The 27952-nt window shown below is 43.1% G+C and overlaps 1 protein-coding gene across 3 annotated transcripts; it reads left to right on the plus strand.

Moving 5' to 3' along the window:
- Nucleotides 1–1838: 1838 nt before the first annotated feature.
- Nucleotides 1839–27811, plus strand: LAMP2 (lysosomal associated membrane protein 2). Of its 3 annotated transcripts, none has more exons than XM_053374643.1 (9): nt 1839–2094; nt 6518–6636; nt 8283–8493; nt 9810–9971; nt 10740–11053; nt 11788–11901; nt 13022–13088; nt 13705–13872; nt 26742–27811. In XM_053374643.1, the coding sequence occupies exons 1-9, from the start codon at nt 2013–2015 to the stop codon at nt 26879–26881; spliced, it is 1377 nt and encodes a 458-aa protein (XP_053230618.1). In that variant the 5' UTR covers nt 1839–2012; the 3' UTR covers nt 26882–27811. The 3 variants fall into 3 exon arrangements, with proteins under 3 accessions (XP_053230618.1, XP_053230616.1, XP_053230615.1); XM_053374641.1 differs by lacking the exon at nt 26742–27811 and adding an exon at nt 15658–17641; XM_053374640.1 differs by lacking the exon at nt 26742–27811 and adding an exon at nt 20586–20961 and having other exon boundaries at nt 1898–2094.
- The last annotated feature ends 141 nt before the right edge of the window (nt 27812–27952 follow it).

Raw genomic sequence — 27952 nt, forward strand, 5'->3', positions numbered from 1 at the left:
CATTTAATATTCTAATTTTCTGAGATTGTTAATTTGGGATTTTCATCAGCTGTACACCATGATCATCACAATTATAACAAATAAAGGCTTGACATATCTCGCTTTGCATGTCATGAGTCTATCTCATATGTTAGTTTCACCTTTTAAGTTGAATTACTGAAATAAATGAACTTTTCCACAATATTCTAATTTTTCGAATTTCACCTGTATACACGCATTATGGCTCTGGGAATGTCATGGGATAGCCTTGGTGAAACTGCCAGAGCTAACAGCCTTCTGCCTCGCATAGGGGGTGGGTTGGCAGTTCTGGGGCTTCCTGACTTTGCCTCATTTTACCTTTGCATGCGGACCCCTGGAACTGAACCCTCATGTAAGTGGCAGGCCCTCTGTATGTGCACACCTGTGTGGGTTGACAAAGTCTTGTGGCCTCTCATATAGATATGTACATATTCTGCATGTATGTACACGCTTGCGGGCTTCTGGTGGACATCTGGTTAGCCACTGAGAGAACAGAATGCTGGCCTAGATGGGCCTTTGGCCTGATCCAGCAAATTTCTTTAGATACATACACACACGGAAGTGAATGCAGGTATGAATACAGGTATTCAGACTCGGATAACTCTTGCCACCCACCCATCAAGGTTGTCCCTGAGCGAACCCTTATGCATATCATTCCCCCAGAAGAGGACTTTGGTAATATGATGCCTTGAGTAAGGACAAAATCTGGCACGCGCCTGTTAATTATTTCTTATTTTCACAATAATTCATTTTGGCGCAGTTGCTTTTAAAATGGATATTCTCAATACTGCATTGCCATCATTTTGCATCCCTTCGGCTTGGTGCCCTGTGAGGGGGGCACCACCTTAAATCCGGTGCAGGATACATCCTTAATAAACTTTTTGGTTTTTAATATTCCGAAGACTGTTGTTTCTGTTGCAATAAGCACAGCTAACCTTCTGGAAATTCACAAAACAGCTCTGAATGACAGGTGTTCTGGGCTTGGTAAGCCACTTAGCACAGATAGTGTGATTAAACACACACATACACAGGGACAGAGAGAAAGAGAGAGTGCACATACATACACACCTTGTCTCTTTTTGTCTACAACTCATATGTAGATCTTGATGCGCTTTAATCTCTCGTGCTATTATTTTTTCAAAGATTATAATTGTTTTTAACTGGGGGTTTTTGTGTATACTTTTTAGTATCTCTTGCAAACCACTTGGTTTTACTACAATCAAGTGATATACAGATTTTATTAAATAAAATAAATGAGAGGTTAGGTGTATTTAATATGCCTATAATATTTCTTTTGCCTAACCTAAGAGGAAAAGGTCCCTGCCCCCAGGCACTTCCAGTGTAAAATACAGGAAAGCGGTAACAACCTAGAGTTACAGGTGCGTGTTGTTGCTTTATCATTTAAAACAAAACAGATCTCTGTGTCTTACTATTTTTGTAGCGCTTCCCCTTCCCTTTTATAAGCCCCTCAAAAAAAGCTTTTAACAACGTGGAAGAGGAGATAGGGCGGGCTTGGTACAGGGCTTAATGAATGGGCAAGTTTTATTGTAATTATTTGTACGTTTTAAACAGATTTTATATCCGTATATACTGTCTTAATTCTATTAAGAACCGTTAGCGGTTCTTTTTTTTAATCAGTTAGCCGCCTAGAGTCCCGTCAGGCGGAGTTTAATAAACAAAGACACTCTTAACAGCAACAGTGAGGAAGAGAAGAGGATGACAGCCTGTAAACAATCACGCGCAGCCCAACGTCACCCTCCCTTGCTGGTTGCCGGAGAAGCGGCTGAGGCTGTGAACCACAAAGACGGTGGCGGGGCGGGGTCGGCGCCGTGATTGGCTGCCGCAGCGAGGCCACACCCAGCGACTCCTCCTCCTCCCTCCCCCGCCCCGTTCGCTCGTTCTACTCAGGTGACTGGCATCGAGGTCGCCGTCGCCACCTGCGCCTGCCCGCTCGTTTCTTCCGGCTCCGAGGAAGCCGCTTCTCCGCCGCCGGCATGGAGACGCAGCGCTCAGCCGCCGGTCGCCTCCCGCGCGCTCTCTTCTGCGCCCTCGTCCTCTTCTTGCTCGAAGGATCAGGTGAGCGCCGGCTCTGGGAGGAAAGCGGGGCTGAAACGGCTGCGGGGGGGGGGAGGGGCAGTGGGATTGGATAAACAACCCACCCCACCAAAAAAAGAGCTGGAAGGGAACCCAAGGGTCATCTAGTCCAACCCCCTTGCAATATGCGGGAATCCCGCCCACAGGTGCCCCTGGGTGGTTTCGAACCACCAGGCTTCTGGTGTTTACAACCAGACGCACACACACTGCACCGCAGAGAACCCAGACTGAAGCTGGGAGGGTGCCTGTTGGGCTTCTGTGTGAGTCACCAGACTGCTTTGTGTCCGTCGCCATTGTGTTGTGTCCGTCATAATAATAATAATAATAATAATAATAATAATAATAATAATAATACTGTATTGATAGAAGTAGCATCTAGGTTTTTTGAGCTGCTGGAGAACAGAAGCTCTTGAAATGACTTGCGAGCCTCAAGCTGGGAGGGTGCCTGTTGGCCCCCTTCATGAATCTTAATCACAGAATTGTAGAGTTGGAAGGGGCCACGGGGGTCATCTAGTCCAACCCCTTTCAGTGCAGGAAGCAATGACTTAATCATAGAATTGTAGAGTTGGGAGGGACCATGAAAGTAATCTAGTCCAATCTCCTGTAGTGCTAGAATCCTTTGCCCAACATGGGGCTTGAACCTCAGGTGGAATCTACACACATATTAAAAAAACTCTGTGAAGATGCTTTTTTAAAATAATAATAATAAAAATTATGAAAAATACATTGAATTTTGCATAGCTTGCTCTTGCCATGTAGTATCACATTTGTATATTGCACTTTCAACACATTTTATTTGCAGCTGCGTAGATGAGTTAAGATCTTCATACTCTACCTCCTGGGCTATCTCAGCTGTCCAGCCTTCCTCTCTGCGACTAGTGCATCCTGGATATTCAGCTGCTGAATTTAGCAGATCAAGAAGAATGGGCTGTCTTCAGGGGAGGCTCACCTGCTACACCCCTGCTTGAGTGGGTGTTCCAGGCTTGCTTGCTTCCCCCAGTTGTTCATTATTGGGGATGTGGGGTTTGGTCTATCCATGCACTATATTGAACAGGAATGGACTACTGCTGCTAGTGATGCTGAGGTGCACATCAACACTGGCTACTCCAGGGAAGGAGATGGCCTGTGTTGTACAGTATGTCTCTGCATTACCTGGCAGGGCTTGTTAGCCTCCCAGGAGAACTCTGCTGGTGTGCCTCTACCTTGAGGGCAGCTGAGTGATTCAGTTGTCAGTTGTCTTCTTACATCTCTCTATTGGGAGGGTATTCAGTCATTTGATTTGTATGGATGTTCATCAAAATCAGTTATTGCATCCTCTGCCTAGATTGAGACTTGCCTCTTTCCTGTGGGAGATGTGCTCAGCACAGTGGAGTGTGCAGAAATGCAGGAAATTGGGTAACTGCTGCTCCTCCCTGCTAAAAGTGAACTTTAGGATCAGGAGTGAACTGTGCCTTCAGTCAAAAAGTTGGGGTGTATTCATCAGGATTGGGAGGGGCTGTAGCATGGGGCAGAGGAATATCTGAAAAGTAAAGGTCAGGTAAGGAGCCATTTTGGAAATAGGTTGACATATTATATCTTCCTAGCCCTTTGAAAATTCTAACCTGCTTCTCAGGCAAGTAAGGCTCCAGAGGTAGCTCCAGTTAATTAAAAAAATAGAAACCTTGGCATTATAACTTCTAAAGCATACTCTTGAAAGCACTGAAGAAAAACTAAAGATAAGCATTTCTTTTCTTTTCAAATAATGACAGGGCAGCAAAGCTAACTCTGAAATGTTAAGATTGTAGTCCTAAGCATTCTTGCCCCCAAGAAGTAAGCCTTGCTGAATTTGGAACTTGATCTCCAGTAAACATGATTAAATGTTACTCAGGCGGTGAATAACTGAACTGTCCATAACTTGCCCAGTTAAAAGCATGATTACCTGGATTTTGAGATGGGCCCATAAAGTGCTCCTCTCAAATGGTAAACGAAAAAAGTGGGGGTATTGCACTTTACTACCTTAATGAGAGTGCAGAAAACAATGTTTTGTTATATGTGCAGATGTTCTTTAAACACTTGACATGGCACCAAGGCATTGCTGTCTGCTAAGAGCAGGACATAGTCTTCAGGGGGTCATAGCTTAGTGGTTAGAGCATCTGCAATGTATGCATAGAGATTCCTCACAAATCCAGTTTAAAGGCTCTTGAGAAAGAATCTGAAGAGCTGTTGCCAGAAAAGACAACTACTGTGATGGATGGACCACTGTTCTAATTTGGCTTAAGGCAGCAACATGTCCTAGTTTAAGAAGCGAAGCGTGAAGCTTTCCCATACCTACATATGAGTTAAACATGGCTTGAGTATGTTGCAGCAATGTTTTATCAGTCAAGATCTCTTACAAAAGAGTTAGCTGGTTGAAATAAAGTGACTTCAGAAGAACCTTGGAGTTCTATGCTGATGCTCTTGCATTTGGTGAACCAAAGTCCCCAGTCATTCCCAGGCTCCCAAGATATGTGGGAACAGGACTAAGGTTTACTCACTGTAAAGATCCAGAATCAAACATACTCTCATGCGTCACTCACTTTGTGGTTTGCTCTTAAGCAAAAGAGAAAGCTGGTTTCTTTGGAGACCCCTTACCAGAAAGTTAAACTCATAGCACAGAGAAACAGTTTCAATGACAAATGGCCCCTCTTCAGATGACCAGCTGAAAAAGCCTACCTATCGCCTTCTTTAAAAGATCATGTACTGTAGTGTCATTACTCTGCCCTAAAGATCTGGCATACTCTGTGTCTTCCATCAGCAGAAGGAAGTCACAGTTGCAAGTCAGAGTTACAAATGCTAAGCTTGTAGCCATGGAAAGAATAACAGTGTGTATTACAAATGTAGTGATCATTCTTCCAGAATAAATTTTGATGTGGGTGTTGGCAGCTGGGAAAGGGGAGGAGAGAAAGCATGCTTGGGAACAAATGGTTGTAAAATTGAAATTCGTGCTTCTACAACAGCCTTCTCAACCTGGTGACCTCCAGATGTTTTGCACTACAGCTCCCATCATTCCTGACCATGGCCCATGCTGGCTGGGGCTGATGGGAATCAGAGTCCAGCAGTATCTGAAGGCTGTTGGAATGGGGAAAGCTGCAGAAGAACTGTTTCTTCCACTTTAGTTACCTTTAAAAACGCTTGCTATAAATACTGCCTGCAGGTGTGTTTTGTTTTGTTTTAAATGTGGTGATTCAGTCCTTTGTTTAAATATCACCATGTCCAGATATCTGGTAGACAGCTTCAGACAAGCAGCCATCCCTTGACACATATTTCACAACACTAACCTACACTTCCTGTTCTGTAAGAATTACCCGGTAACAAGAATGTATGGTGTGCCTTGGCTGGGATTAGATAGGAAATGTGTTTTTATTTAAAGTTGATGGGCATGTTATCATGCCTTATAATAATGGTTTTAGCAGGTAATATTATTTTGCAAGCTTAATGTAGTTAATAAGACTTCTCAGGCTGCCCTGTACTTGGCAAGAAAACAGAATGAATACTTCTAAGTTCACTTAAATGGTGAACCCTAATGTGTTGCCTTTTTGGATAGGTGATTGGGATAGGTGAGTGAACCTAGGTCTTTGCATTGGGCTTCCAACAAAATCCCCTTGTATCTATGGTTTTTGCCCTACACTCACTCACTCTTTAGGTACTTGAGCTACTTTCTCCCAAGAAGGCTTCTTTAATCCCTTCTCCTACTCGTTCTCCTGGAGTAAAGGACCATCTACTCACTGCTGTACACAAGCAAGCATTGAGGTTAACAGCTGGGAGTGCTCTAAAGCTCTTCGAAAGCCTCTTTTGGGCAAGGTGGAAAAACACTTCATATCTCCCGCCCCTTAAATGACCACATCTCTCCTTGCTCCCCTTTCCTTCTAATTATATCTGCACATCATTAATGAATAAAGAATGGACAAATGAAAGGGACAGACGGACGAATGCAAACCGTAGAAATGGGTTCTGCTTTGTAATGCTGCAAATGCAAATGTAATGTATCCAGTGTTAGTCCTACACAGAGTAGACCCATTGAAAATGAACATGACTAATCTAGGTCCGCTAATTTCAGTCTGTCTGCTTTTGAAGCCCAGTTTTCCCTTTCTGCTAGCACAAGAGGCTGTGTGTCTCTAAAGAAGTGGCTCACACAAAATGCTACCCAAAAGCACTAAGGTCCCACAGAAGCATTTTGGAGTTCCACCAGTAAGATCAGTGATGGTGTTCCTCTGAAAGACAGCTTGCTTTCCACTGCTAATGTCCCTCTGTCATGTGCTGCTGCAGAGGATTATTCAGGACCATTTTATTGTGTAAAAATGTAAGCCTGTCAAAGGAGCCTGAATGCAAAGTGTGAGTTTCTAGAGATGATTATAACACATTGTCTAATGAGCAAACAATATTCTAGTTGTTTACCAGGCTTATGCTGTGGATGTAGAAGTGAAAGATGCATCCAATGAGACATGCCTATTTGGAAAATGGATTATGAACTTCTCTATAACATATGAAACTGAACACAATGAATATGTAAGTATCTAACCTGTTATTGAAACTTTCAAAATCTAGTGTATGTGTGTGTAAACATATGTTTCCATATTAAGTATGTGCCATGAATAGTTCCTATTTGGGTATCTTAATTCTAAAATATATTAGCATTGCACTTTAATTCCTAATTGATGCTATTTCAGCACGAGCAAGATATACCGTATTTTTCGCTCTATAACACGCACCTGACCATAACACGCACGTAGTTTTTAGAGGAGGAAAATCCGTAGGCATGCCACCCGTAGGCATTTCCTCCATAACACGCACAGACATTTCCCCTTACTTTTTAGGAGGAAAAAAGTGAGTGTTATGGTGCAAAAAATACGGTACCTACTAGTGTTAAAATATTTCTTGCTAAATTTAATATCCCACTCTTCTCTTAGGTGATGGTGACTGACCCAAAGTCATATAGTGAGCTTCATAACTGGTCATAGGGTTTAAGCCTGGTTCTCTCCAGTCTCAGTACCATAGCTGTCAACTTTTCCCTTTTCTTGCGAGGAATCCTATTCGGAATAAGGGAATTTCCCTTAAAAAAAGGGAAACGTTGACAGCTATGCTCAATACAGCAGACCTGGGTTCTACAATCCTGATGGTAGTGTTTGTTGCAGCTTTAGGGTTTGATTGGAGCTTGGCCAACTTTCAACGTCTCCCTCTCCCAAAATACTTGTACATTATACCTCCCCCAGGCACCTGCATCAAGCATTCAGACCCCACCCCCCTATACATACACTTTCTCATAGGCAAGCAAACAAATGCATACATGCAGCCACAACTGGTAATTTTAGCCTTCCCCACTCCAACGCTGGGGTGGAGGTGACAAGAGGCATCCCTGTTTAGACAAGATCTCTAAAGAGGCAGAGGCATTTTATCTCCCCATCTAGCACTAAGCATCATAGCACCAAATTCCGAGATAAGCCCCTATACCTGCTCATGAATTGTAAAAGGCAGCATTTCTACCTACCCCAGTGCTGGGGTGGGGAAAATTCTGCCATTTAGTCTCAGAAGAACAGGCAGAGAGCTTATATAAGAGACATAAGAAATTGCTTTAGTTGTTCCACACTGATGCTTGGTAATTGGCAGATAGGTCTGGTTTCCCTCCCCAAATGCCCTACAGGCCAAATGCGAGGAATCTGGTGGGCCTAGGTAGGTCCACTCACTGGCCAGAGGTTCCCCACAACTGCACAGCACCATTCTTGGCAACACCCTGGAAGAAAAATCCCTTTAAAATCAGCTTAAAAGCAGTGCAGTAAATGGGTTGCATTTAAATGGATGTACCAAATCTAACAAAAGGGATTGTCTTGGATATAGGTAGGAGAACTTGAATTCTATTCCAAAACTCAAGGACAGTACAGTTGTACCTTGGAAGTTGAATGGAATCCATTCCAGTTGTCCATTCGACTTCCAAAACGTTCGGAAACCAAAGCATGCAGGAGCAGCCAATCAGAAGCCCTGTAGGATGTTCTGGGTTTGCGATGTTCGGGAGCCAAAATGTTCAGGAACTAAGCTGTTTGAAAACCAAGGTATGTGTGTATATAGATGGCGCTTTCTAGAAAAAAGACAAAAGTCCTCCTGCTGATACTGGGAGTACTGGTCAGTGACTGCTGTCTGTTTTCTTCAAAATGTTTCAGAAAAACACAGTTCTTACGTTCCCTGAACATGTAAGGTATGATGGAAGCAGTTGTGACAACGAAATATCTGGCCCTGTGCTAGCAATAGAGTTTGGAGAAGGTCATTCTTGGAATATCAGCTTCACGAAAACAAACGACACCTATCAAGGGATCATCTCCTTCACCTACAACACCAATGATACAGCACTGTTTCCAGATGCTAAAATGAAAGGTAAAGGTGGCATTCCAAGTTACCCTGCTAAAGTTGTTGCAGCTCTTAACAGGGTGAACTCCTCACTTTAGAAATAAATGCCTTTTTTAAAATTCAGAGGCTGAATAATTCAAGTTTACAGCAAAACTAATTCATTACTTGAAAAATTTGCACAACTTTATATTTGTGAAAGTTCCATAGATGAGAATATTACATGGTAAGTGTTACATTGCAAAGCTTTGTATAATTCCAACCTATAATTGCTGCTCCTTTCCACCATGTGGCCCAGAAGTCCCTGTGGTGGCAGCTGGGCAAGGGCAGAGATTAAAAAAAAAAAAAGTATCAAAAGTGGCACTCTGTTTCCATGATCCTAGTCCTAGGCCCACTGCTATTCTTGCTACCCTCCCAACAATTGCCACCTCCCTGCAACTCTAGCTAGGATGGACTTGCTAGGTGTGATGGTGGTGGTGGTGATGATGACGACAACGACGATGATAATAATAATAATAATAATAATAATAATAATAATAATAATAATAATAATAAATAATAATTTATTTATACCCCGCACATCTGGCTGGGCCTTCCCAGCCACTCTGGGCAGCTTCCAACAAAATATTAAAATACAATAGTGCATCAAACATTAAAAGCTTCCCTAAACAGGGCTGCCTTCAGATGTCTTCTAAATGTCAGGTAGTTGTTCTTCTCTTTGACATCTGGTGGGAGGGCGTTCCACAGGGCGGGTGCCACTACCAAGAAGGCCCTGTGCCTGGTTCCCTGTAACTTGACTTTTTGCAGCGAGGGAACCACCAGAAGGCCATCGGAGCTGGACCTCAGTGTATGGGCAGAACGATGGGGGCGGAGACGCTCCTTCAGGTATACTGGGCCGAGGCAGTTTATAAGCCTTTTAAATGCCTTCTAGTAAGACAAATTTAGGATTTGGTACATGATAAAACGTATTTTTATAGTAAGATAGTCAGAAGAGCCTGCTGGATCTGGTCATCAGCCCATCCTGTTGGCCCATCTAATCCAGTTCTCACCATAGCCAAACAGTTCCCTGTGGCAAACCAGCAAGCAGAGTTTGAGCATAAGACCACTCTTCCCCCCCTGTGGCTTCCAGCAACTGGAAACTTGATAGTTCAAACCATTATTGTCTTGAGCTAGGCTGTAGCCTACCATGGCTTATGCCATATTGGTTAGCCTTCAATTTAACCACAGAGCTTTTTGTAGCCAAAATTACAACTATGTACCTGAGACACACAAAGACCTGCTTGCTTGGCTTTAATGTTCATAATATCAGTTGTCTTAAAAGCATCTGTTATTTTTCTTTTTAATAGGACTAATTACCACCTCTACAAACTATCCTTTGCATCCAGTTGAACTAGACACAGTTTTCATTTGTCAAAATGTGGACTTCGTTGAATCTGGCAGTGTTATACAGAACTTCCAGAATGTCGTTCTTGAGGCTTTTCTTCCGTCTGGCAACCTAAGTGACCAAAGTTAGTAGTTCATAGTCTTGTGCAAACATTTTCCCCTTCTACCCTAGGGGTTGGGGAACCTGTGCCCCTCCAGATGTTGTTGCACCACCACTCCTATAGCTTCAGCCTTCATGACCAGTGGTTGCAATCATGGGAGTTGTAGTCCGACAACGTTTGAAAGGCTCCTATTCTAGCAGTTTTACAAAGCTTCTGAAGAACTTTGCCAGTTTATCTAGTCAGCATATGTATTTGATTAGCTTCAGGTGCCCTATCTGAGTTTAGAGATCTGACATGGGGACTGCTAAGGCTTTTTTTGAGGCTTCTTGCTTCTTCTAGGAATGCATTTTTATTTTTATTTACTTTTCACTTCCAGAAAATAGGTTCTGTTGCTGTGGTTCCAGAGTGTTAATCTCTGGCAGTCCTCTAGTTTAAAAAGTTGCTAGTTGGCCCTTACTGGTTGTCTCCTGTTTTGTGTGCACAAGCTGTAGGAACATAGGAAGCTGCCTTAAACAGAGGAAGACCATTGGGTCCATCAGCTCACTATTGTCTACACTGGCAGGCAGCAGCTCTCCATAATTTCAGGCAGCATCCTCTTCCAGCTGTACCAGGAGATGCTGGAGATTGAACCCAAGAACCTTCTGCATGCAAGGCAGGTGTTCTGCCACTGAGTTCTGGCCCTTTGATAGTTTGATAGTATCTTCATAGCTGGAAATAGGTGAACAGTTTGATGTTCTTCAGGGTCTGTGAATTTAATTCTGTGCTGCTAGTGTATATATTTATATTTTTCAGAGACTGTGTGCGATAAAGATGCTGTAGTCACCCCTGAGCCTGCTGTTCCTGATACCAGCTCCACTGACACCACCTCCATCACCAATACCACCTTTATCATCAATACCACCTCCATCACCAATACCAATACCAATACCAATACCAATACCACCTCAATCACCAACGACACCACAGAGGAGTCTAACACAACAATTTTATCATCACGTTCCATCAGCCAACCAGATGAGATACCTGCCACAGGAACCTACTCTGTTAAAAATGACGCCGAGATCTGTCTTCTGGCAACCATGGGACTGCAGCTGAACATGACAAATGTAATTATTTTAGTCAATGTTTTATCTATTGGGCACATAAGCTCTGGTTTCAGGGCATCTAACAAAGTTAAACATAAATCGCTAACAAATGCATTTATTTATTTATTTATTTATTAAAAATCCATTAGCAGCAGATAAAACAGCAGAAAGACAGATTAAAGCCATAGAAAATGCAACAACTTGTAAGGTGTTGCATAAATCAAAAGGTAGATGGTCCTCTCCACGCCCCACACCTTTAGCTTTGCAACTCCTGGCTTGTATAGTTGTATGCTTGGTGAAAGGAATGCAGTTTGTGGTGTGTGTTTAGCAGGTGAAAGTGCCTTGGGATAGGACCTCCCAAAATCTTTGAAGACAGCATTCTGTTCTGCAAATTGTAAGTGCACAGCTCACCCACAGAGGGAGCCCAAGTGCATATGGCTGAGAAGCTGGTGCTTGTTAAGGTACCAGTTTAGATCAGTTACCCTCCTTGGAACTGTAAGATGGAAGGGGAAATAAACATCCCCTTTTATTCTTTTGGAATCTAGCAGTGCTGATCTGCTTGGATAGTCAAGCTAGTTCTACAACAGAGTATAGAAGCTATTCAGTGTTTATGAACAAGCATTTGACATTCTTTATGGGCATGGGGAAGCTTGTGAAAGAAGCGTTGTGAGCTGCTTAATTTTCGGTTTGCTCTGGGTTTTCATTTCTTTATTAAATTCATTTATTGAATTTATATCGCACTGTTCTTCCCAAAGACTCCTATGAACATTAATCCAAACACAACTACAGCTAGCGGGCGTTGTGGCAATAGATCTTCTGTCCTCACCCTGACAGATACCGACATCGTGGTTGTCTTCACTTTTGCTGTCGTAAGTAACTCATTATTCTGTGTGCATATATGTGGGAAATGAATTCAGCTTCATTGCAGGTTCTTGAAAACTTATTTCTCCATTCAGATTGCACCACCCTTTTACTGTTAGTCGCTCTCGCAAGAGCAGCGTAACAACTCTGCTATTGTATTGGGAGGGGGTGCATGAGTGTTAAGAGCCCTGTTTGTGCCTCTTACAAAAGTGCAGGAGGATAACCAGAAAGCAAACTTTTATTTTTTAAAAAACTCCTGCTGCGTGTTGACAAAGTCGCAGCAGTATTGCCAGGCACGGTTGACATAGGAAGCTGCCTTGTGCAGAGTCAGACCATTGCATCCATCTAGCTCAGCACTGTGTACACTGACTGGCAGCAGCTCTCCAGGGTTTCAAACAGGGGCCTCTCCTAGCCCTACCTACAGGTACTGAGGTCTGAACCTGGGACATTTTGCGCGCAAGGCAGATGTTCCACCTCTCAGCTACAGCACACCCTTACATTGCAATTAAGTTTTACTTGCTATGTCACATGCCCTCAACTCCTAGTTTTTAAGGAAGAAGTTCAGCAGCTTGGTGATAAGCCATTGAAGAAAATCTCTTTTTCAAGATGACTAAGGAGGGAAGAAGCTTCTCTAGTGTCAAAACTGAGATTTATTAATGCTAATGTAAAGGTAAAGGGACCCCTGACCATTAGGTCCAGTTGCGGACAACTCTGAGGTTGCGCGCTCATCTCGCTTTATTGGCCAAGGGAGCCGGCGTACAGCTTCCAGGTCATGTGGCCAGCATGACTAAGCCGCTTCTGGCGAACCAGAGCAGCGCATGGAAACGCCGTTTACCTTCCCGCCAGAGTGGTACCTATTTATCTACTTGCACTTTGAGGTGCTTTCAAACTGCTAGGTGGGCAGGAGCTGGGACCGAGCAACGGGAGCTCACCCCGTCACGGGGATTTGAACTGCCAACCTTCTGATCAGCAAGTCCTAGGCTTTGTGGTTTAGCCCACAGCGCCACCCGTTTATTGTTAAGTTGGGGCCCTAAAACTTCTTAAATTCTGTCTGATGCTGAACTAGAAAGTTTTGCAAAGGTATTTTTAGGTTGTATATGTAACTTGATGAATTGCTTGCTTAAACAGAAGAACACAAGCTTTGAAAGATTTTACCTGAAAGCGGTGGACGTCACTGTGACCAACCCTGTAAATGGTAAGATTCTAGCTGTAAGCTGTCAAGTCAGATCTTTTTATTTAGTCTCAATATTTAAGCAACATTTTAGTGTGCCAACACCTTGGTTGTACTTAGCTGGCTGTATGCATACTAGGGCTAATGCAAAGTTAAGGCCACTCTGCTTTGAGTCAAAGGTATCCTTGTGTGAGAAACTGAAAGGTAGATTTCACGGGCCATAAAATGCAGCGACTTTTTGGGGGTGGCTGTTTCCTTGCCACCCAAGATGGCAGTGTCAACAAGAGATCACCTTGTGGCGTCAAGGCACCATGAGAAAATACCTTACTGCCTAAAAAAAGCAAGTGGGTGCTCCCTCTGAAATTGTTCACAGAATTCAGACACCCACAAAATCAGCCAAGTTCTCCTTGTTTTGCCACACACAAATGGAGTAGCAAATTTGAGCATTTTACTACAGCCCTGATTTGAAAACAGATTATCCTCTAATAAATTCAATTCAGTACACATTTCACAGCAGGTAAATTTCCCCAGTTAATAGACCCCCTCGAACAAAATTGGCCTGCAGTAGTACTTTTAGAAATGGGAGCTTATAAAGTGTACCCCTGCAAGTCTTCACGCAAAACGTCTTTTTCCTCCACAGGAACGCAGTTTGCTGCAAGTGACAATCTCACTTTCTGGGAGGCCTCCCTCGGAAGCTCATACATGTGTCGAAAAAAGGAGACTCTTGTAGTGACTCCTTCATGTAGCCTGCACGTCTTCAACTTAAGGATCCAGCCATTTCAAGTACAGAATGGCCAGTTCTCCATAGGTAAGAATGAATCCCTCTCCCCATTCCCTCCCCCCAAAAAGCAGCCTTCGGAAGCTTTTGAGTTTAAAGACCAAAGTTTTAGATAGGTATAAAACAGCAAAGAAAACTCACTGTTCACTTTTCAAGTGATTTATTGAGCCCAGCAAGTGAGCCGCTTAATTTTATTTGACTTGTATATTGCTTTATGCTTAACTCTTAAAATTATTTACAATATATAGATAATACAATAAAATGCAATGAATAGTATCTTGGCTGGCTCTCAGGGAGCAATTGGATGCTGTGCAGTAGTTAAACTGACAGCTGTGCTAGAAATAATGGAAATGCAGGTTTTGTCAAAAGTACTATTGGTGGGAGTGAGTATATCTGGACTAAATTGCTGCTGTTGAATTTGAGATCTGTAAGAGCTGGGGCAAAGCCTTCTCCCCGCTGCACCATTCCTATGGAGGGATATCCTGGCAGAGATCAACCTTGCCATTAAATAGTAAGCCTGTTTTATTTCAGCCGATAGCTTTCAGTTCTGACATAACCTGGGATTGTATTTGTGTACTGTTAGTGTGGTTCTAAGGTTACACTTATTTTTTGTTTTCTGAGAAGGGGGAATTATTTGAAGGATGGGGTGGATCTTAAAGAGCAAACCTGATTCAGACAAGTGCATGTCACGTTCTAACCATTGGCAGGTGACTCTCCAAAAGCAGAGGCTTTTTCTATGTGGCATTTGTTCATTTATTCATTCATTTATTTGAATCTGGCTTGATGGTTAGCTTTCAAAAAGCCTTTGAGCCCGGTAGTTACAGAATAATAAATTTTAGGCATCAGACTTGCTTGTCACCTCCCCCCCCCAAAAAAAACCAACTATATTGCAAGAGCAATAGTGATTAAAGATATAAATGTAAATTTGCCCCCCAATCCCCCCCCCCAGTATTTCAGGATTCAGATAACATTTCTTTAAGGCATAATTAGGAATAAGCACCTTCTATTTACCACAAAAATCGATCTACTATAATATAGAAAAATAGATTTTTCCTTTATAGCATTCATAGTTTTTATAGCCATAATCAGGGTTAATCTTGACGTGCTACCTGTGAGCTCCCCAAAAATGAATTCTAAACTTGCTTCATTCTCCATACCCACAAAATCCTTTCTATAGCCGAAAGATTTTAATTTAATTGGATGAACCAGTGTCCCAGTACCTGAATTCAACCCTTGATCTAAACTAGTGCTAGGAAACGAGGCCCTTTGGTGCAATCTTTTGGTATTTCCATCAGTCATCTAAGGTGAAAATTGTTGGCTTTAAAAAAGGGGATTAGTCAAGTTAATGAAGGATAAGCCTGCCTGTGACTGCCAACCCTGATTCCTACATTCTCCCTCCACTCCCAGAAGCTGTATGCTTCTGAATACCAGTTGCTGTAAACAACAGGGTGTTATTGCACCCAGACACTTCCTGTGAGCTGCCCACGAGCATCTCCTGGTCACTGCAAGAACAGGATGCTGGACTGATCCATCAGGATTCTTTTTAATGTTCTTATGACAAGCATTTGATTTCTGACAAAATTTTCTTGTAAGCTTAGTAACTTCAGGCATATATCTGCAAATTTTGAATCATTTTAGTTATCTAATAAATCTTCTGTTTTCCAAGTCTAGAGAGGGTTGGGATAACTTGGTTGTTTGTCAGACCAAAGGCCAGAATTCTAGCATGTAGGATTGTAATGCTGCTCGCACAAAGGCGAAGGCATAGCTCTTGGCAGACATCATATATATATTTTCTCCCACCTTTCTTGTCTACAGCACGAGAATGTTTGCTGGATGATGACACCTATCTAATCCCAGTTATAGTTGGCGCTGGTCTTATGGGCTTGATTATGCTTATAGTGACTGCTTACGCGCTTGGCAGAAGACAAAGCCAACCCGGATATCAAACCTTGTAAATTTTGTGTGACTTGTTCTTGGCTTTGGCTGTGATGTCTAAAGAAAAGTGCAAGCTCCCAAATGGAAACCAGCCACCAAAAAGGTCCACGATTCTCTCCTCCTTAAAACTGTGGAGATGGCCCCCCAAAACTAAACATGATCAAGAACGTACCTCTTCTGAACATAATAAGGACATCATAAAAATGTATTGGGACTGACTAATGGCCATGGCAAAACCAGCCCATGGAAAATTAACCTTGCAAATACGTTTGTGTGCGAATTTCATGTGTGGAAATATACCTGCAAAACAGGCAATGGTACAAAAAGCAATTACACTTAGGGTGACCCACTTAGAGTATCAGAACAGCATGGAAAAGCTGGGGTTTATACTTAACTGCTTTGTACACTCCATCCTTTACAACTGAAAGGTAACCTGGCTGTCTTAGTGACAGTAGCCTAGGATACCAGCCAGGGGAGCTGTGCAGTGTTTAAGCGGCATTTTTCCAGCTCATTAAAATCCCTTTGGAGCCACCTCGGCCCAAGCAAACCTGAATAATGCCGGCAAGGATGTAAAAGCTTTTCCTTTACTAGCACCATGGCACTAGTAACTTCTGAAGCTTGTAAATCCTAATTACTGTCCTGTCCTACCTGGTCATTTGGAAAACCGCAGAGCTGGATCTTGCGGGAGCTTAGTATTGCTTTCTTGCTATCTGCAGGGATAGAGGAGGAACCCTTCATCTTAGCATTCTCATTCCTTTCTTTAAAATAAAAGAGAGAGAGAATCAGAGTTCAAAGTGCCCTTAACTTTTACAGCAGATAACTGGGCTTGCTGTTAAAAGTCTTTTGGTTCCATTGCAGCCATTGATACTGGCTTGAAGCTGTTAAAAATCTGTTTATACTTGTGTGCTAAAATGAAAACTCTGTTCTTGGTTATACAATCTTGGATATTAAAAAAATAAGATTCATGATTATCACTCCATTTGGGGCAAGCTGCTACCTGAAGTATACTGCCATGGGCAGGGTGAGAAAACGTGATCAAAAATAAATTTCTGCTCTACATTTTGCAGCAAATGACTTTGGTGTACAATGTACTACTCAAGTTTCCAGTAAGAGATTTAGTTACATAAAAGACCACTGAAATATGTAGAGTTTCTGCAACAATTGGTTCTCCAAATGTGTAGAGTACCCTCCAAAAGTGAACTATCTGTTCTGAGAGTTTAAATTGTGCCTGTTCAGAACCACCTCGGTTTTGAATCCTCTAGCCTAGATGAGTAAGAGTGGGATTCCCCTTAAATCAAGGATTAATTCACTGTGGCCCTTTAGCCCTCGTGGCTCATTATGTTAAGAATGAAGAGAACAAGGTGGCAATCCCCACCCATGCTTCAATTTATCTGCTTGTGTTTCCTCCTCCAAACATAAATCAACTTGCTTAAATCACTCTTGTGAGCTGTCTGCTAGAAAAGTCTTTCCTTGGCTTGGCAATCTGATGATTTTTGCATGTGTGTTTGTGTTAACATGTACCAGCTTACTGAATTTGTCATAGCAATTTGTCATTGCACATATGCCAAAACAGATTTAGACCAGACGCAGTGGGTCAGAAATGATGGCAAAAATGTCTCCTGGAAAGCTAAGCAAAGTGCACACCTTCATCTTGAAGGTATAGAAATGCTTCTGCTAAGCACACGAGCTTTTCTACTTAAAACCTGTACAGCTTCAAAGTGACTGGTTTGTGTTAAAACACCTGAAACTTTAATGTCTGCTTTAATCTGTTGAAGCCACTGTCTTTCTTATATAATTGTATTTCTACGTAAGGACTTGATTGTCTGTGCACAAAATGCTTTAATAAAGAATCTTCTGTTCCTAAGGAAGCTTGGTCACATTGCTTGATTGAAAAGCTTTTCTGGAAAATCTCCTCAATCACCTTTGCCCTCTCTCTAAGGTTGGACAGTAGATTATGTGTTACTATAAAGCTTTGGTTTTCCAGATGGCTCCTTCCAGGTAACTTACCTGCTGATTGAATTATTGGTGCATCTATCATGGAAACCCTACAGAAGTCCTAGTATACCCACAGATTGGGGTGAGGGGCTGTTGTCCACTCTCTTTCGACTGCACCCTATAATGCATCCTGTGTCTGCTTTGCACAGTGTAGAGGATGATCTGTAGTGGTGGGGAAACTGTCTCTTAAGAATGTTTTGACCCTTGTCTTATCTCCATTTTTGAAACTCCACGGTCGCCTCTTTCTCCATTTTCCTGGAACACAGTTTGAAAGCTACTGCTGCAAGGGCTAAGCCAGATGACATCAACTCATCACTTGCAGTTAAAAATAGCAAAAGCTTGTGAGGGCAGGGGGAAGTATATGAGGATCGCAGAAGATGGGGAGGTTTAAAACTTTTCCTCCCTGATGCAATCCTGAGAAATTTAAGAACCCTAAAAAGTTGCTCCTGGTCTGGACAGAAAAGCCTCTGTTGGCACCAGTGCAGACTTCCTTGCGAGGGCTGATGCATCAGTTAAAAATAACAGAGTGGGGACATCAGGACCATGGCATGAGAGGAAAAGGTTAAACCTCCACTCCCCATGTTCTGTGGGCCTGGCAAATCCTTCCTTGCTATTTTTAACTAATATGATTGCAAGTCCAAAAGTTGGCTCTAAAAGCAGAGATGGCTAAAGGGAGACTAAGTAGACCAGACAGAGTAAATAATCCTGGGCAAGCTGGACCTTGAGCTCATCCAGCAGGACACACTTACATGCAGCTTTTGCAATCCTGCAGAGTTTAAGTATGTAAGCTACGCAAGACTGGATTGTGGTTAGGATTAGACTCCTAAGAATCATTCCAGTGCAGACTATAATATTGCCTAGATCCTGCCTCTCCATAAATCCTCTTTATACACTTAGATGTCTTTAATACCATATTTTTATCCTATCTGAAAAGAAACAGGAAGAGCTGGGAAAACCATGTTAATAGCTGAACCCTGCATTCTCAGATGTTCTGAAAGCACTCACTTGGGCATAGAATTTGCAGCATCAATAGATGGACCCATATTACAGTGTCCACGTAGTATATATCAGGGCAGCTTGATTCACTCAATTAGGGTGTGCTTGTACTATTTATCAGTTGCATTGTATAAAATGGTGGCTTGCAGCTAAGATGGCCAAGCTGCCTTATGCACGGAGGATTAGAATGTGGGGCCAAGTCCTTCCTATCTTTGGCTTGGACTAGAAGGCATCAGGTGTATAAACTAGCTGATGTCCTTCAAAACTACCCTGAAACCCCTTTAGACTAGGTGGTATCCGGGAAGGTACACATGTATGACTTACTGTCTGTATCTGGGCACTCATTTGGTGCTAAGATTTGGGCTGCTGTTAGGACACTTTCAGGGTAGCCACATCCCTAGAGAGTAGCATTAGGACAATCGTTAGCCTTGCCATAAGATGTGCATGGTCTAAATCAGGCATGGGCAACCTGTACTCTTCCGCATGCTATTGGACTGCAGCTTCTTGCAGCAGCAGAATTATCTGCTCATTTTTACAGTCTGCTTGTTTTTACAGTCACAGTCCCAATAATGCCATAGCAGGGACAGGGAACTTTTGATCCTCCAGCTGTTGGTGAAAGCTAGCTCTCATGCTGATGGGAGTTGTCCAACATCTGGAGAGGGGCAATAGTCCGGCACCCCAACAGTTGCTGGATAACAAAAAGATTGGACAGTTAGGGAAAGAGAATGTTTGCAAGACTATGTCATCATGTGCATTTGGAAGAAGGAAATAGAGCTTCCATGTTCCTACTGTTGGGGGGGAAGGACTGCATCTGTAAATAATCTTTGTATTTTCTGCAGCTAGAGACACACATTCTGTACTTTAAAATGGGTAAACTATTTCTATGTTTGGTAGCGTAGTATTTCCTGTAGGGGGTAAACTCTGTGACATCCTAATTCAGTAACTCCTGAGCGAAGTGGAGGAATTGCAGATTGCCTGAATTTGTACCTCATAAAATGGGCTCTCTGAGCCTCCATGTTTGGGTAGATTTGGGCCCAATTTTGTGGTCTGCAATGATACCCTAACATTCCACCAAATTCTTGGCATTTTGGATGCAAGAAAGCTGCACACATTTCTAATAGCCCTAGAGGTGTTTCGTGTTAGTATGCTACCTTCAGCTAAAGTTACGACTTTTGGGGAGTGATGAGGACCACGGAAGGCCAGGGTTAGCCCAGGAAATTATTTTTGCAAAAGCAAAAGGCCCTGGTTTTGGCCTTCCCAGAAAACATCTAGCTCACTATTTATGGAAACAGGGTCCTGAGCAACAGAAAACAGTTTTTGTCCCAGTAAGGTTCTCCTTTGTTTTAATATCCATGGTGGAAATGCATTGCAGAATAGTTTACTTTGATACTGAACCTTTTTGCGCCTCGGGCCCAGCAGTGAGACCATGTACACACAGTGGGGTGGGTGGGGGGAAAGAAAAGGTTTGGGTTTGGGTTGTAACCTGCTGCTGATAGCTGCTCAGGGAGGAATGGAGTTTATGCCAGGAATATGACTGGTGGGGATAAATATCCCGGTATGTCATCCTCCCCAACACAATCCCTCCTTCCCATCACAGTTGTGCCCCCCCCCCAGCCACCAAAAGGCTATTTGGTGGGCTGGAGATAGTGCATCTGGAGGAGTGTCAACTGAGAAGGCAGCTTGGGTGCTTGCATGTCCACACTGAAGGCCTCTAGGTTTCCCACACATGCCGCAAATGGGAAGGGGGCAGAATTACTTTGTCATCCAAACGGGACCTCTCAACTGCTTAACATTCCTATTACCCTTTCTCCATCCAGCTGAAGATTGCATCCCAGAGGTGGACTACTTCTTTGTGCCCATTATGGTGGGAGCATGTCTGGCAGGATTAATTGCTCTCGTTCTTATGGGTTATTTTGTCGGCCGCAAAACTCATCGTAATGCTGGCTATGAGCAGCTGTAAAAGCAGGGTGCAGTTTGGGCTGAGCACTTCCACTTTCAACCCGCTGAGGAGTGATTTGCACCAGAAGAGAGTTCTGTTGTCACACACATGTTGTTCAGAGAGACAAGCCTACTGTGTGCTCGTAATAATTAAGTGTGAAGTGACTTGTTTTGAATGTGGATTGGCCAGCTTAAGCCAAATGTACTTTTTTCCAAAAAAACAAATCATTGCAGTGCCAAATACCATGATGGCACAAAGCCTTGTCCTCTCAGACCTGATGCAAAGCTAATACTGATTTCCTGCATGCCGTAGTTTGCAAACGGACACAAGGCTGGCTGTGCAGGAAACCAGACTTTACAACAGCTTAAAACACAAGCAAACAGGTCTTGAGCGTATTTTAAAGCTCAGGTGAGAATCTGATGAATGAAATGTTGTGGACTTATTATGGGGCTTCTTGAGTGATTTGTATTAAAAAGGCCTTAAGCCATTTACCTCCTGATTTTGTGAAGTAAATATTTTGCATTATTGGGTCCCTCTACCATTAATTGAGCATTTTGAGTTTTCTACTTTTCAGAAGTGACTTATACCCTGTTACTAAAAAAATAGTAATAGTCCAAACATTACTCTGGTTGTGCCAGCCAGCATTATATAAAATAGGGCACTCGCTGTAGCCTCATTCTAATGTTTGTGAACGACTACCAGTTGTCTTGCTGTGGGTTGTGTTAAATAACTGTGTTTATAGAGTCATTGTGTATGTAATACACTGCCTATCATTTTGGCAGAATTGGCTTTTCATCTTGTGCACTGTTTACTAAAATAGCTGCCTTGACGTCCCTTCCTGGGGCAGAAGAACAGAATATATGCTTTAAAATAAAAATGAACACTGTTACTGAAAGAAACATTCAATTATGTAAAGCAGAGATGGGAAACCTGTGGCGCTCCAGATGGATGATGCTGGAGTATGATTGCCATCTGACCTTTGGCTATGATGGGAGTTGGACTCCAACAATATCTGGAAGACCACAGCTTCCCCTTCCTGCTATAAGGCAAGATAGCCTTTGGGTCATCATAACTATGTTTCAGTACCGTACATGGAAAGAAAGTAAGTCAGGATCCTTAACTTTGTTTAAGGACTTCCTGTAATAACAAAAACAAAAAAATGTTTATGAGGATGTTGTAATATTCTGGAAGTTGAAAATGTTATGATAATAAACTGACTTGCCTTATTATTCAAGCAGCAGGGGAGCTGGGTGAAGCCTTATGATTATTATCTGGCTCTTCTTCCAGAGGCTTCCTTGAAAATCTTCCTCAAGGCTGCTTCTGAAATCCAAGCCTCTTGCTATTTAAAGTGTTGACATTCTGTTGCCTACATGCTGTTAAACTCTAGGTTAGATTACTGAAGCTTGTTACACGTGGGGCTGCCTTTGAAGACTGCTTGGGACCTGCAGTTGGTGCAGAATTGCGCAGCAAGATTGTGCACCTGTTTAAGGCAGTCCAAGCATAGATGCCAATTCCGGAACAACTCTGCTGGCTGTCAGTTAAGTTTCCAGGCTCAATTTAAAGTGCTGGCTTCAACCTATGCAAAGCCTTATGCAGTTCTTGACCCCCAATACCTTAGAGACTGCCTCTCCTCCCCACAGAAGCCACCGCACAGCCTGCATTTTTCATCTGAGGCCCTTCTCCATGTGCAGAAAGTGGCAAAACAAGTATAGGCCTTTTGAGTGGTGGCTCCCTGTTTGTGGAATGCTTTCCCCATGAGGCATGCCTGATGCCATTATTATCCATTTTCAGGCATCAGGCATTCCTATTCATCCAAGCTTTCAATCGTTAAATGTGGAGGATATTGGGTATTTCTATGGTGGTCTCTTTTTTGCTTGTCTTTTTATTGGGCGGGGTGTTAAGTTACTTATACCTGCCCTTTTATATATATTACAGATGTGCTGTTGGGTTTTAGTTTTATTCTGGTTTTTATGTTTTGGTTTTAATTTTTGGGTCACTTGGTGTCACTTTCTCTGAAAAAAGGATGTAATGCAATAAGTAATCATAATAATATTTTAGCTTTCCCATCAACTCTGCAAAAGGAGAACAGGGCACAGAGCCTATCTCATGCTCTATCTTGTTCTTGCCTTGAGGCAAACATCATCATGACAGGCAGTAGTGGCCTTGCAGTTCATACACAGATGGAGTTTGAGATGCCATATTTCTCCTGTCTTGTTTGTGTAGAGATAAGGGAACTTCCTGGCTCAGACTAGAGGTCAGTTCCCAATTTCAAGGCACCAGCATCAGACTTTTTTTGTGAATTAAGCAAGTTACAATAAGTTGCTTTAACAGAGTTTAGGCCTTTGGGGGTGAGTCAGTACAGCCTGGCCAAAAAAAGAAAAAAGAAAAAGAGTTATTAACCCCAAAACAGACTAGTTATTTTGCTGCTATGTACCTCTGTTAGTATATCTATTGCATGGATTATTTACTTAAAACGAAGTACCGGTAACTTCCATTGAGATTTGCTACCTGGCATCCTGGAGGAGACTTCGACCCATCATGGGCTAGTGGCTATTTGCAAGGCTGTTTCAACACAACTAGACAGGTATATTATTCCTGCCGCCTTTTCCTGCACATCTGCCTGCAGTGAACAGCAAAATAGCGACAGCTGCTAGGGTTGTGAGATTAGCTGGGACTTGGTGAGAACTGAGCAAACCTCCCAAATCATTGCATGACGTTCTCTTTCCCCATGCCAGGCTTGTTATTGCCCTCTGCTTAAAAGCAAACAATGATGCCAAATTTGTACATAAAGCTCTGGACCAATGTTACCTTAACATTTAATCTTGCATTACTGTTTTTAAAGTGTCACCAATGCACCTGACCCCAGGTAGAGTTATATGGGGCAATATAGATAGGCTCCTGATCTCAAGGAGTTTATAATCTAAAAAAAAGTAATCCTTTCTGCAATTGGGAATTAGGATTAATGGTGTAGTCCCAACTGTATCTACCCAGTAAAATATGGCTCTCTCCCAGGTAAGTGGCGTTAGAATTGCAGCCTCTTCACCAAAGGCTATGCTAAAAAAACCCTGGCCTTTCAAGAAGGGTTGGAGGTCATCAGGGTTCAAGACTCTGGGGCAGGTTTGGCGATGCTGATATTGCTGAACTACAACTCCCATCAGCTCCGGCAAGCATGGAGGGCCAAGCTTCCTCATATGAGCCCTGCAGTGCCCCCTCTATATGCCCCACCCTATTTTCTACCCCTTTCTGGTTAAAGAGATCCCTGCCTGCCCTTGGGCAGGTGGGTAGGGTTCTGAAATAAAGCTAGCCATGAATTTTCAGTTCAGTCCATTCCTATATAGATCAAAGGTAATATACCAAAAGAAAGGAAGGTACAAAATGAGCGAGCTTGTTTTTCGATGGCACAGTAGCCCAAACATTGCATTGCCTTAAAATTCTGCTGTCGGCTTGCTAACTCTTAGTAAACAATGTATGAGCTTTTAAACTGTGCATGGGATTATCGTTTTTGTTATTATGGTATGCATTTTTTGTGTTTTTATATTGTAAACCGCCCTGTGATCTTTGGATGAAGGACAGTACAGAAATGTAAATAATAATAATAATAATAAAGTACATGCTGAGAAAATTTAATAACTTGTTCCTTGTGCAGCCAACGATTGACCATTTTGTTCTCTTTGCCTCCTTACTTTCTGTTTTAAAATTCCTCTTTGCCTAATACAGTATTTCCTGCTGTTTCTGCAGGATGGTGCTAAATCTTCAGTTTATTGTAACTCATGGATAAATGTAGAGAGTTACTTTCCTTTCTGTAGCACAGACTTGTGTTATCTCCCTGTCAGATGGCCAAGTGATCTGTTTACAGAAAATATTTGAGTCACATCTACACCGTATATCTAAAGCACGTGGCTTCTCCTGATGAATCACGGGAAATGCAGTCTGTTAAGGGTACTGGGAATTGTAGCTTTGTGGCGTAGGTAAGCTACAGTTAACAGGATTCTTTGGTGGAAACCATGCTTTCTAAAAGGTGTGGATGTCATTGATCTCATGCTGAAAGCAACACTACATCACCTAACAGCTAACAGCAATTCACAATCCAATTCTAATTATGTTTACTTAATGAGTTCCACTGAGTTCAGTGGGATGTACTCCCTAGTAATGATGCTTAGGACTGCAACCTAAGTGATGCATGGACAATTGGGGGAGATTTCCCTTTTAAAACACGCTAAGATCCTGTGCGGGGCTGAAACCCTCCGGTTCTTAACCAGGACCAGTCCAAGACAATTTGCTGCCTGTGGCTAAAGAACAAAGTGACGTCTCTTCCCTATTATGTGTATAAAAGCAGTTCAATCCTACCTACTGGCGGCAGAATGTACTCCATTGCAGCTGAGGGAGTGCTTGGCAGACATTGCCCTGCCCACTCCCTGCATTTATCCGCAGAGGCAGCAGCCTCACTCTTGTCTCATAGGACGGCTAGTTCTGCTCCTAAACCCGGTCACAAGTTCTAAGAATGAGGTCAAAGGAAATATGCTCCTCCTCCTAGAGCGTGGAAGCCACTGCAAACAGAATGAAGAAAATCTGGGCTAACTGCAAAAGCATTCAGAGCTGAGCTTTAATACTTCACTGATCACAATGCTAAAGTGACTTGCACGTATCACTAGATAAGTACTCTGGAGTCTATTTATCAGGAGTGAGGCAATGGGGTGTCCTGTAGTGATGAGGAAAAGAGACAGAACTACATATTTAATCTAAATCTAGACTTCAGGTGTGGGGGTTTTTGCTTTTCTTTAGCTGTGTGCTTTCCTATAAAACTGGCAAATATTTATATTTAGAGCCACCGTACTGTAGTGGTTAAGTGTGTTGTGCCAGGACTTTTGAGGCTAGAGTTCAAATCCCCACACAAGCCATGGAGCTCCCTGGGTAGCCTTGGGCCTGTCGCCATCTCTCAGCTTAACCTTTTCTCACTGGGAGGTTGTGAGGGTAAAATGGAGGGATGAAGGAGAAAGATATGCGCCACCTTGGGATCCTTGGGTTAGAAATGCAGCAAATAAAACAGGCAAATCTTAAGGTCATCTGTTGGCTTTCCTGACATCCCTGTGAGTCTAGCCGGTGGGCACATCGGCACAAGTTTCACTGGTTCCGTTTTACACACCAAAATTTCAAAGGTGGCTGGCCGGAGAAACGCAATCATAAACTTGGCCCCCACCTGCACTATAGATTTAAAGCAACAGCATACCATTTTAAATAGGCATGGCTTCCCCCCCCCAAGAATCCTGGGAAGTGTAGTTTGTTAAGGGTGCTGAGAATTGTTAGGAAACCCCACCCCAATTCCTCACAGCTAGAATTCGCAGATTTCCCTCGTAGGAAGCCTTTTGACTGTTAAACTACTCTGGTCATTGTAGGCCTGTTAGGGCGAATAAAGGTAAAGGTAAAGGGACTCCTGACCATTAGGTCCAGTCGTGACCAACTCTGGGGTTGCGGCGCTCATCTCGCTTTATTGGCCAAGGAAGCCAGCGTACAGCTTCTGGGTCATGTGGCCAGCCTGACTAAGCCGCTTCTGGCGAACCAGAGCAGCACACGGAAACACCGTTTACCTTCCCTCCAGAGCAGTACCTATTTATCTACTTGCACTTTGAGGTGCTTTTGAACTGCTAGGTTGGCAGGAGCAGGGACCGAGCAACGGGAGCTCACCCCGTCATGGGGATTCGAACCGCCGACCTTCTGATCGGCAAGTCCTAGGCTCTGTGGTTTAACCCACAGCGCCACCTGCGTCCTAAAAACACTGAATACCCTTAGCAAACTACAGCTCCCAGAATGTTTTTTTTTGGGGGGGGGGACAGCCTCTATGGCTGTTTAAACTGACAGGATGCCGCTTTAAATGTGTAGTGTAGATGGGGCCTACGTTAGGAAACAAGAGTTGCAAATATGTCACTTGTGCTTTTGCTAATTTGTGCTCAGATGCTTGCTCTCTTCACTAACTTCCTGTCCCTCGCTCTGTGTTCTCCCTCTCCCTCCTCTCTTTTTCAATCTTGTCTTCCTACAGCTGAAGAATGTACCAGTTCTGATTTCCTCTTTATCATCCCCATTGTGGTGGGTGTGGTCATCGGACTCCTTATTGTTTTTGCCTTTGTCTTTTATATGATCGGAAGGCGGAAAAGTGACAGTGGCTACCAAGCTGTATAACCCTGTTATGTGCTGCTGCTTCTGCTTTTCTTCCTTTCTGTTTCCGCTCGCCCCGTACCCTTAAGAGACTTTCGAGCTCATGGTTTTCTTACAGTAAAAGAAAAGAAGAAGGAAAACACACACAAGCAAGGTAAATATATTTTGTGCATACAACAGGAGGTAGGAACTGCTGACAGAGGCTGCTGCCTACTTTGAGAATCTTTTTTTGGACTCCCCTTCACCACTTGAAAACAAGACTGATTGTTTTCTGAAGAAAGAAGTGTTGGAAACAAATCTCATCCCTCTTCAGCTTATGCTTCCGATTTGCATTTCCTGGATTCTAGTTATGGTGTGGGTATTGAAACAGATAGCAAACTTTCAGGGGGCGTTTACAGCTTTAGGGAGCAGCAGCAAATGTCAGAGGAAGTTTCCTTATACCAAGTAAGACTGTGGGCGGTCCAACTTTTCATACCAAGTGGGCCGCAAGAGTTTTTGACATGGAACCCACGGGCTGTACACTGCCTTGCGCAGGAAGGGGAGTGAGGCAAAAAAATTGACACATGCACCCAGCCTTCATTCTGCCTTCCCAAAGCCAGATAAGCAAGGGGCTGGGCTTTGGGAAGGCTTTGGGCAGGTCCTAGAGCTCTCCAACCTTCTTCTCAAAGCTGTGAAAGCACTAAATAGGCTTTGAGAAGGAGGATGAAGGACTCTAGGACCCTGTAGAGCCCTCAAGCCTCCTTCCCTAAGCCCAGTGCCTCAGTTACCAAGCTTTGGGAAGGCAGCAGGAGGGCTGGGGGTGAGGTGTCAAATGTTGCTGAGGGCCACCAAAAAAGGTCCCAAGGGCCACAGGCAACCCTCAGGCTATGCATTGAACCACCCTGATCTGGCCTGATAAAAGTGCTTTTTTTCCTCAAAAAAATGTTTTTGGGTACTCTCATTTTCCTACTCATATTGAAATCCTGCCCGTCAATAAGGCACAAAATGTTTAGGGGTATGTGTACCCCTGCGTACCCCCAGAAAAAAGCACTGCCTGATACTGTCTACACTGACCAGCAGCAGCATTCCAGGATTTCGGGTAGGAGAACTAACCAG

This window comes from Podarcis raffonei, chromosome Z (assembly GCF_027172205.1).
Source record: "Podarcis raffonei isolate rPodRaf1 chromosome Z, rPodRaf1.pri, whole genome shotgun sequence".
Lineage (NCBI taxonomy): Eukaryota > Metazoa > Chordata > Lepidosauria > Squamata > Lacertidae > Podarcis > Podarcis raffonei.

What these genes read in the sequence shown, in the direction of transcription:
- LAMP2 (XM_053374640.1), top strand. Translation starts at nt 2,013, where the DNA reads ATGGAGACGCAGCGCTCAGCCGCCGGTCGCCTCCCGCGCGCTCTCTTC. An exon ending in CTTCTTGCTCGAAGGATCAG is followed by an intron (nt 2,095 to 6,517) that starts GTGAGCGCCGGC and finishes ACAATATTCTAG; the next exon opens with TTGTTTACCAGGCTTATGCT. An exon ending in TGCAGCTGAACATGACAAAT is followed by an intron (nt 11,054 to 11,787) that starts GTAATTATTTTA and finishes TTCTTCCCAAAG; the next exon opens with ACTCCTATGAACATTAATCC.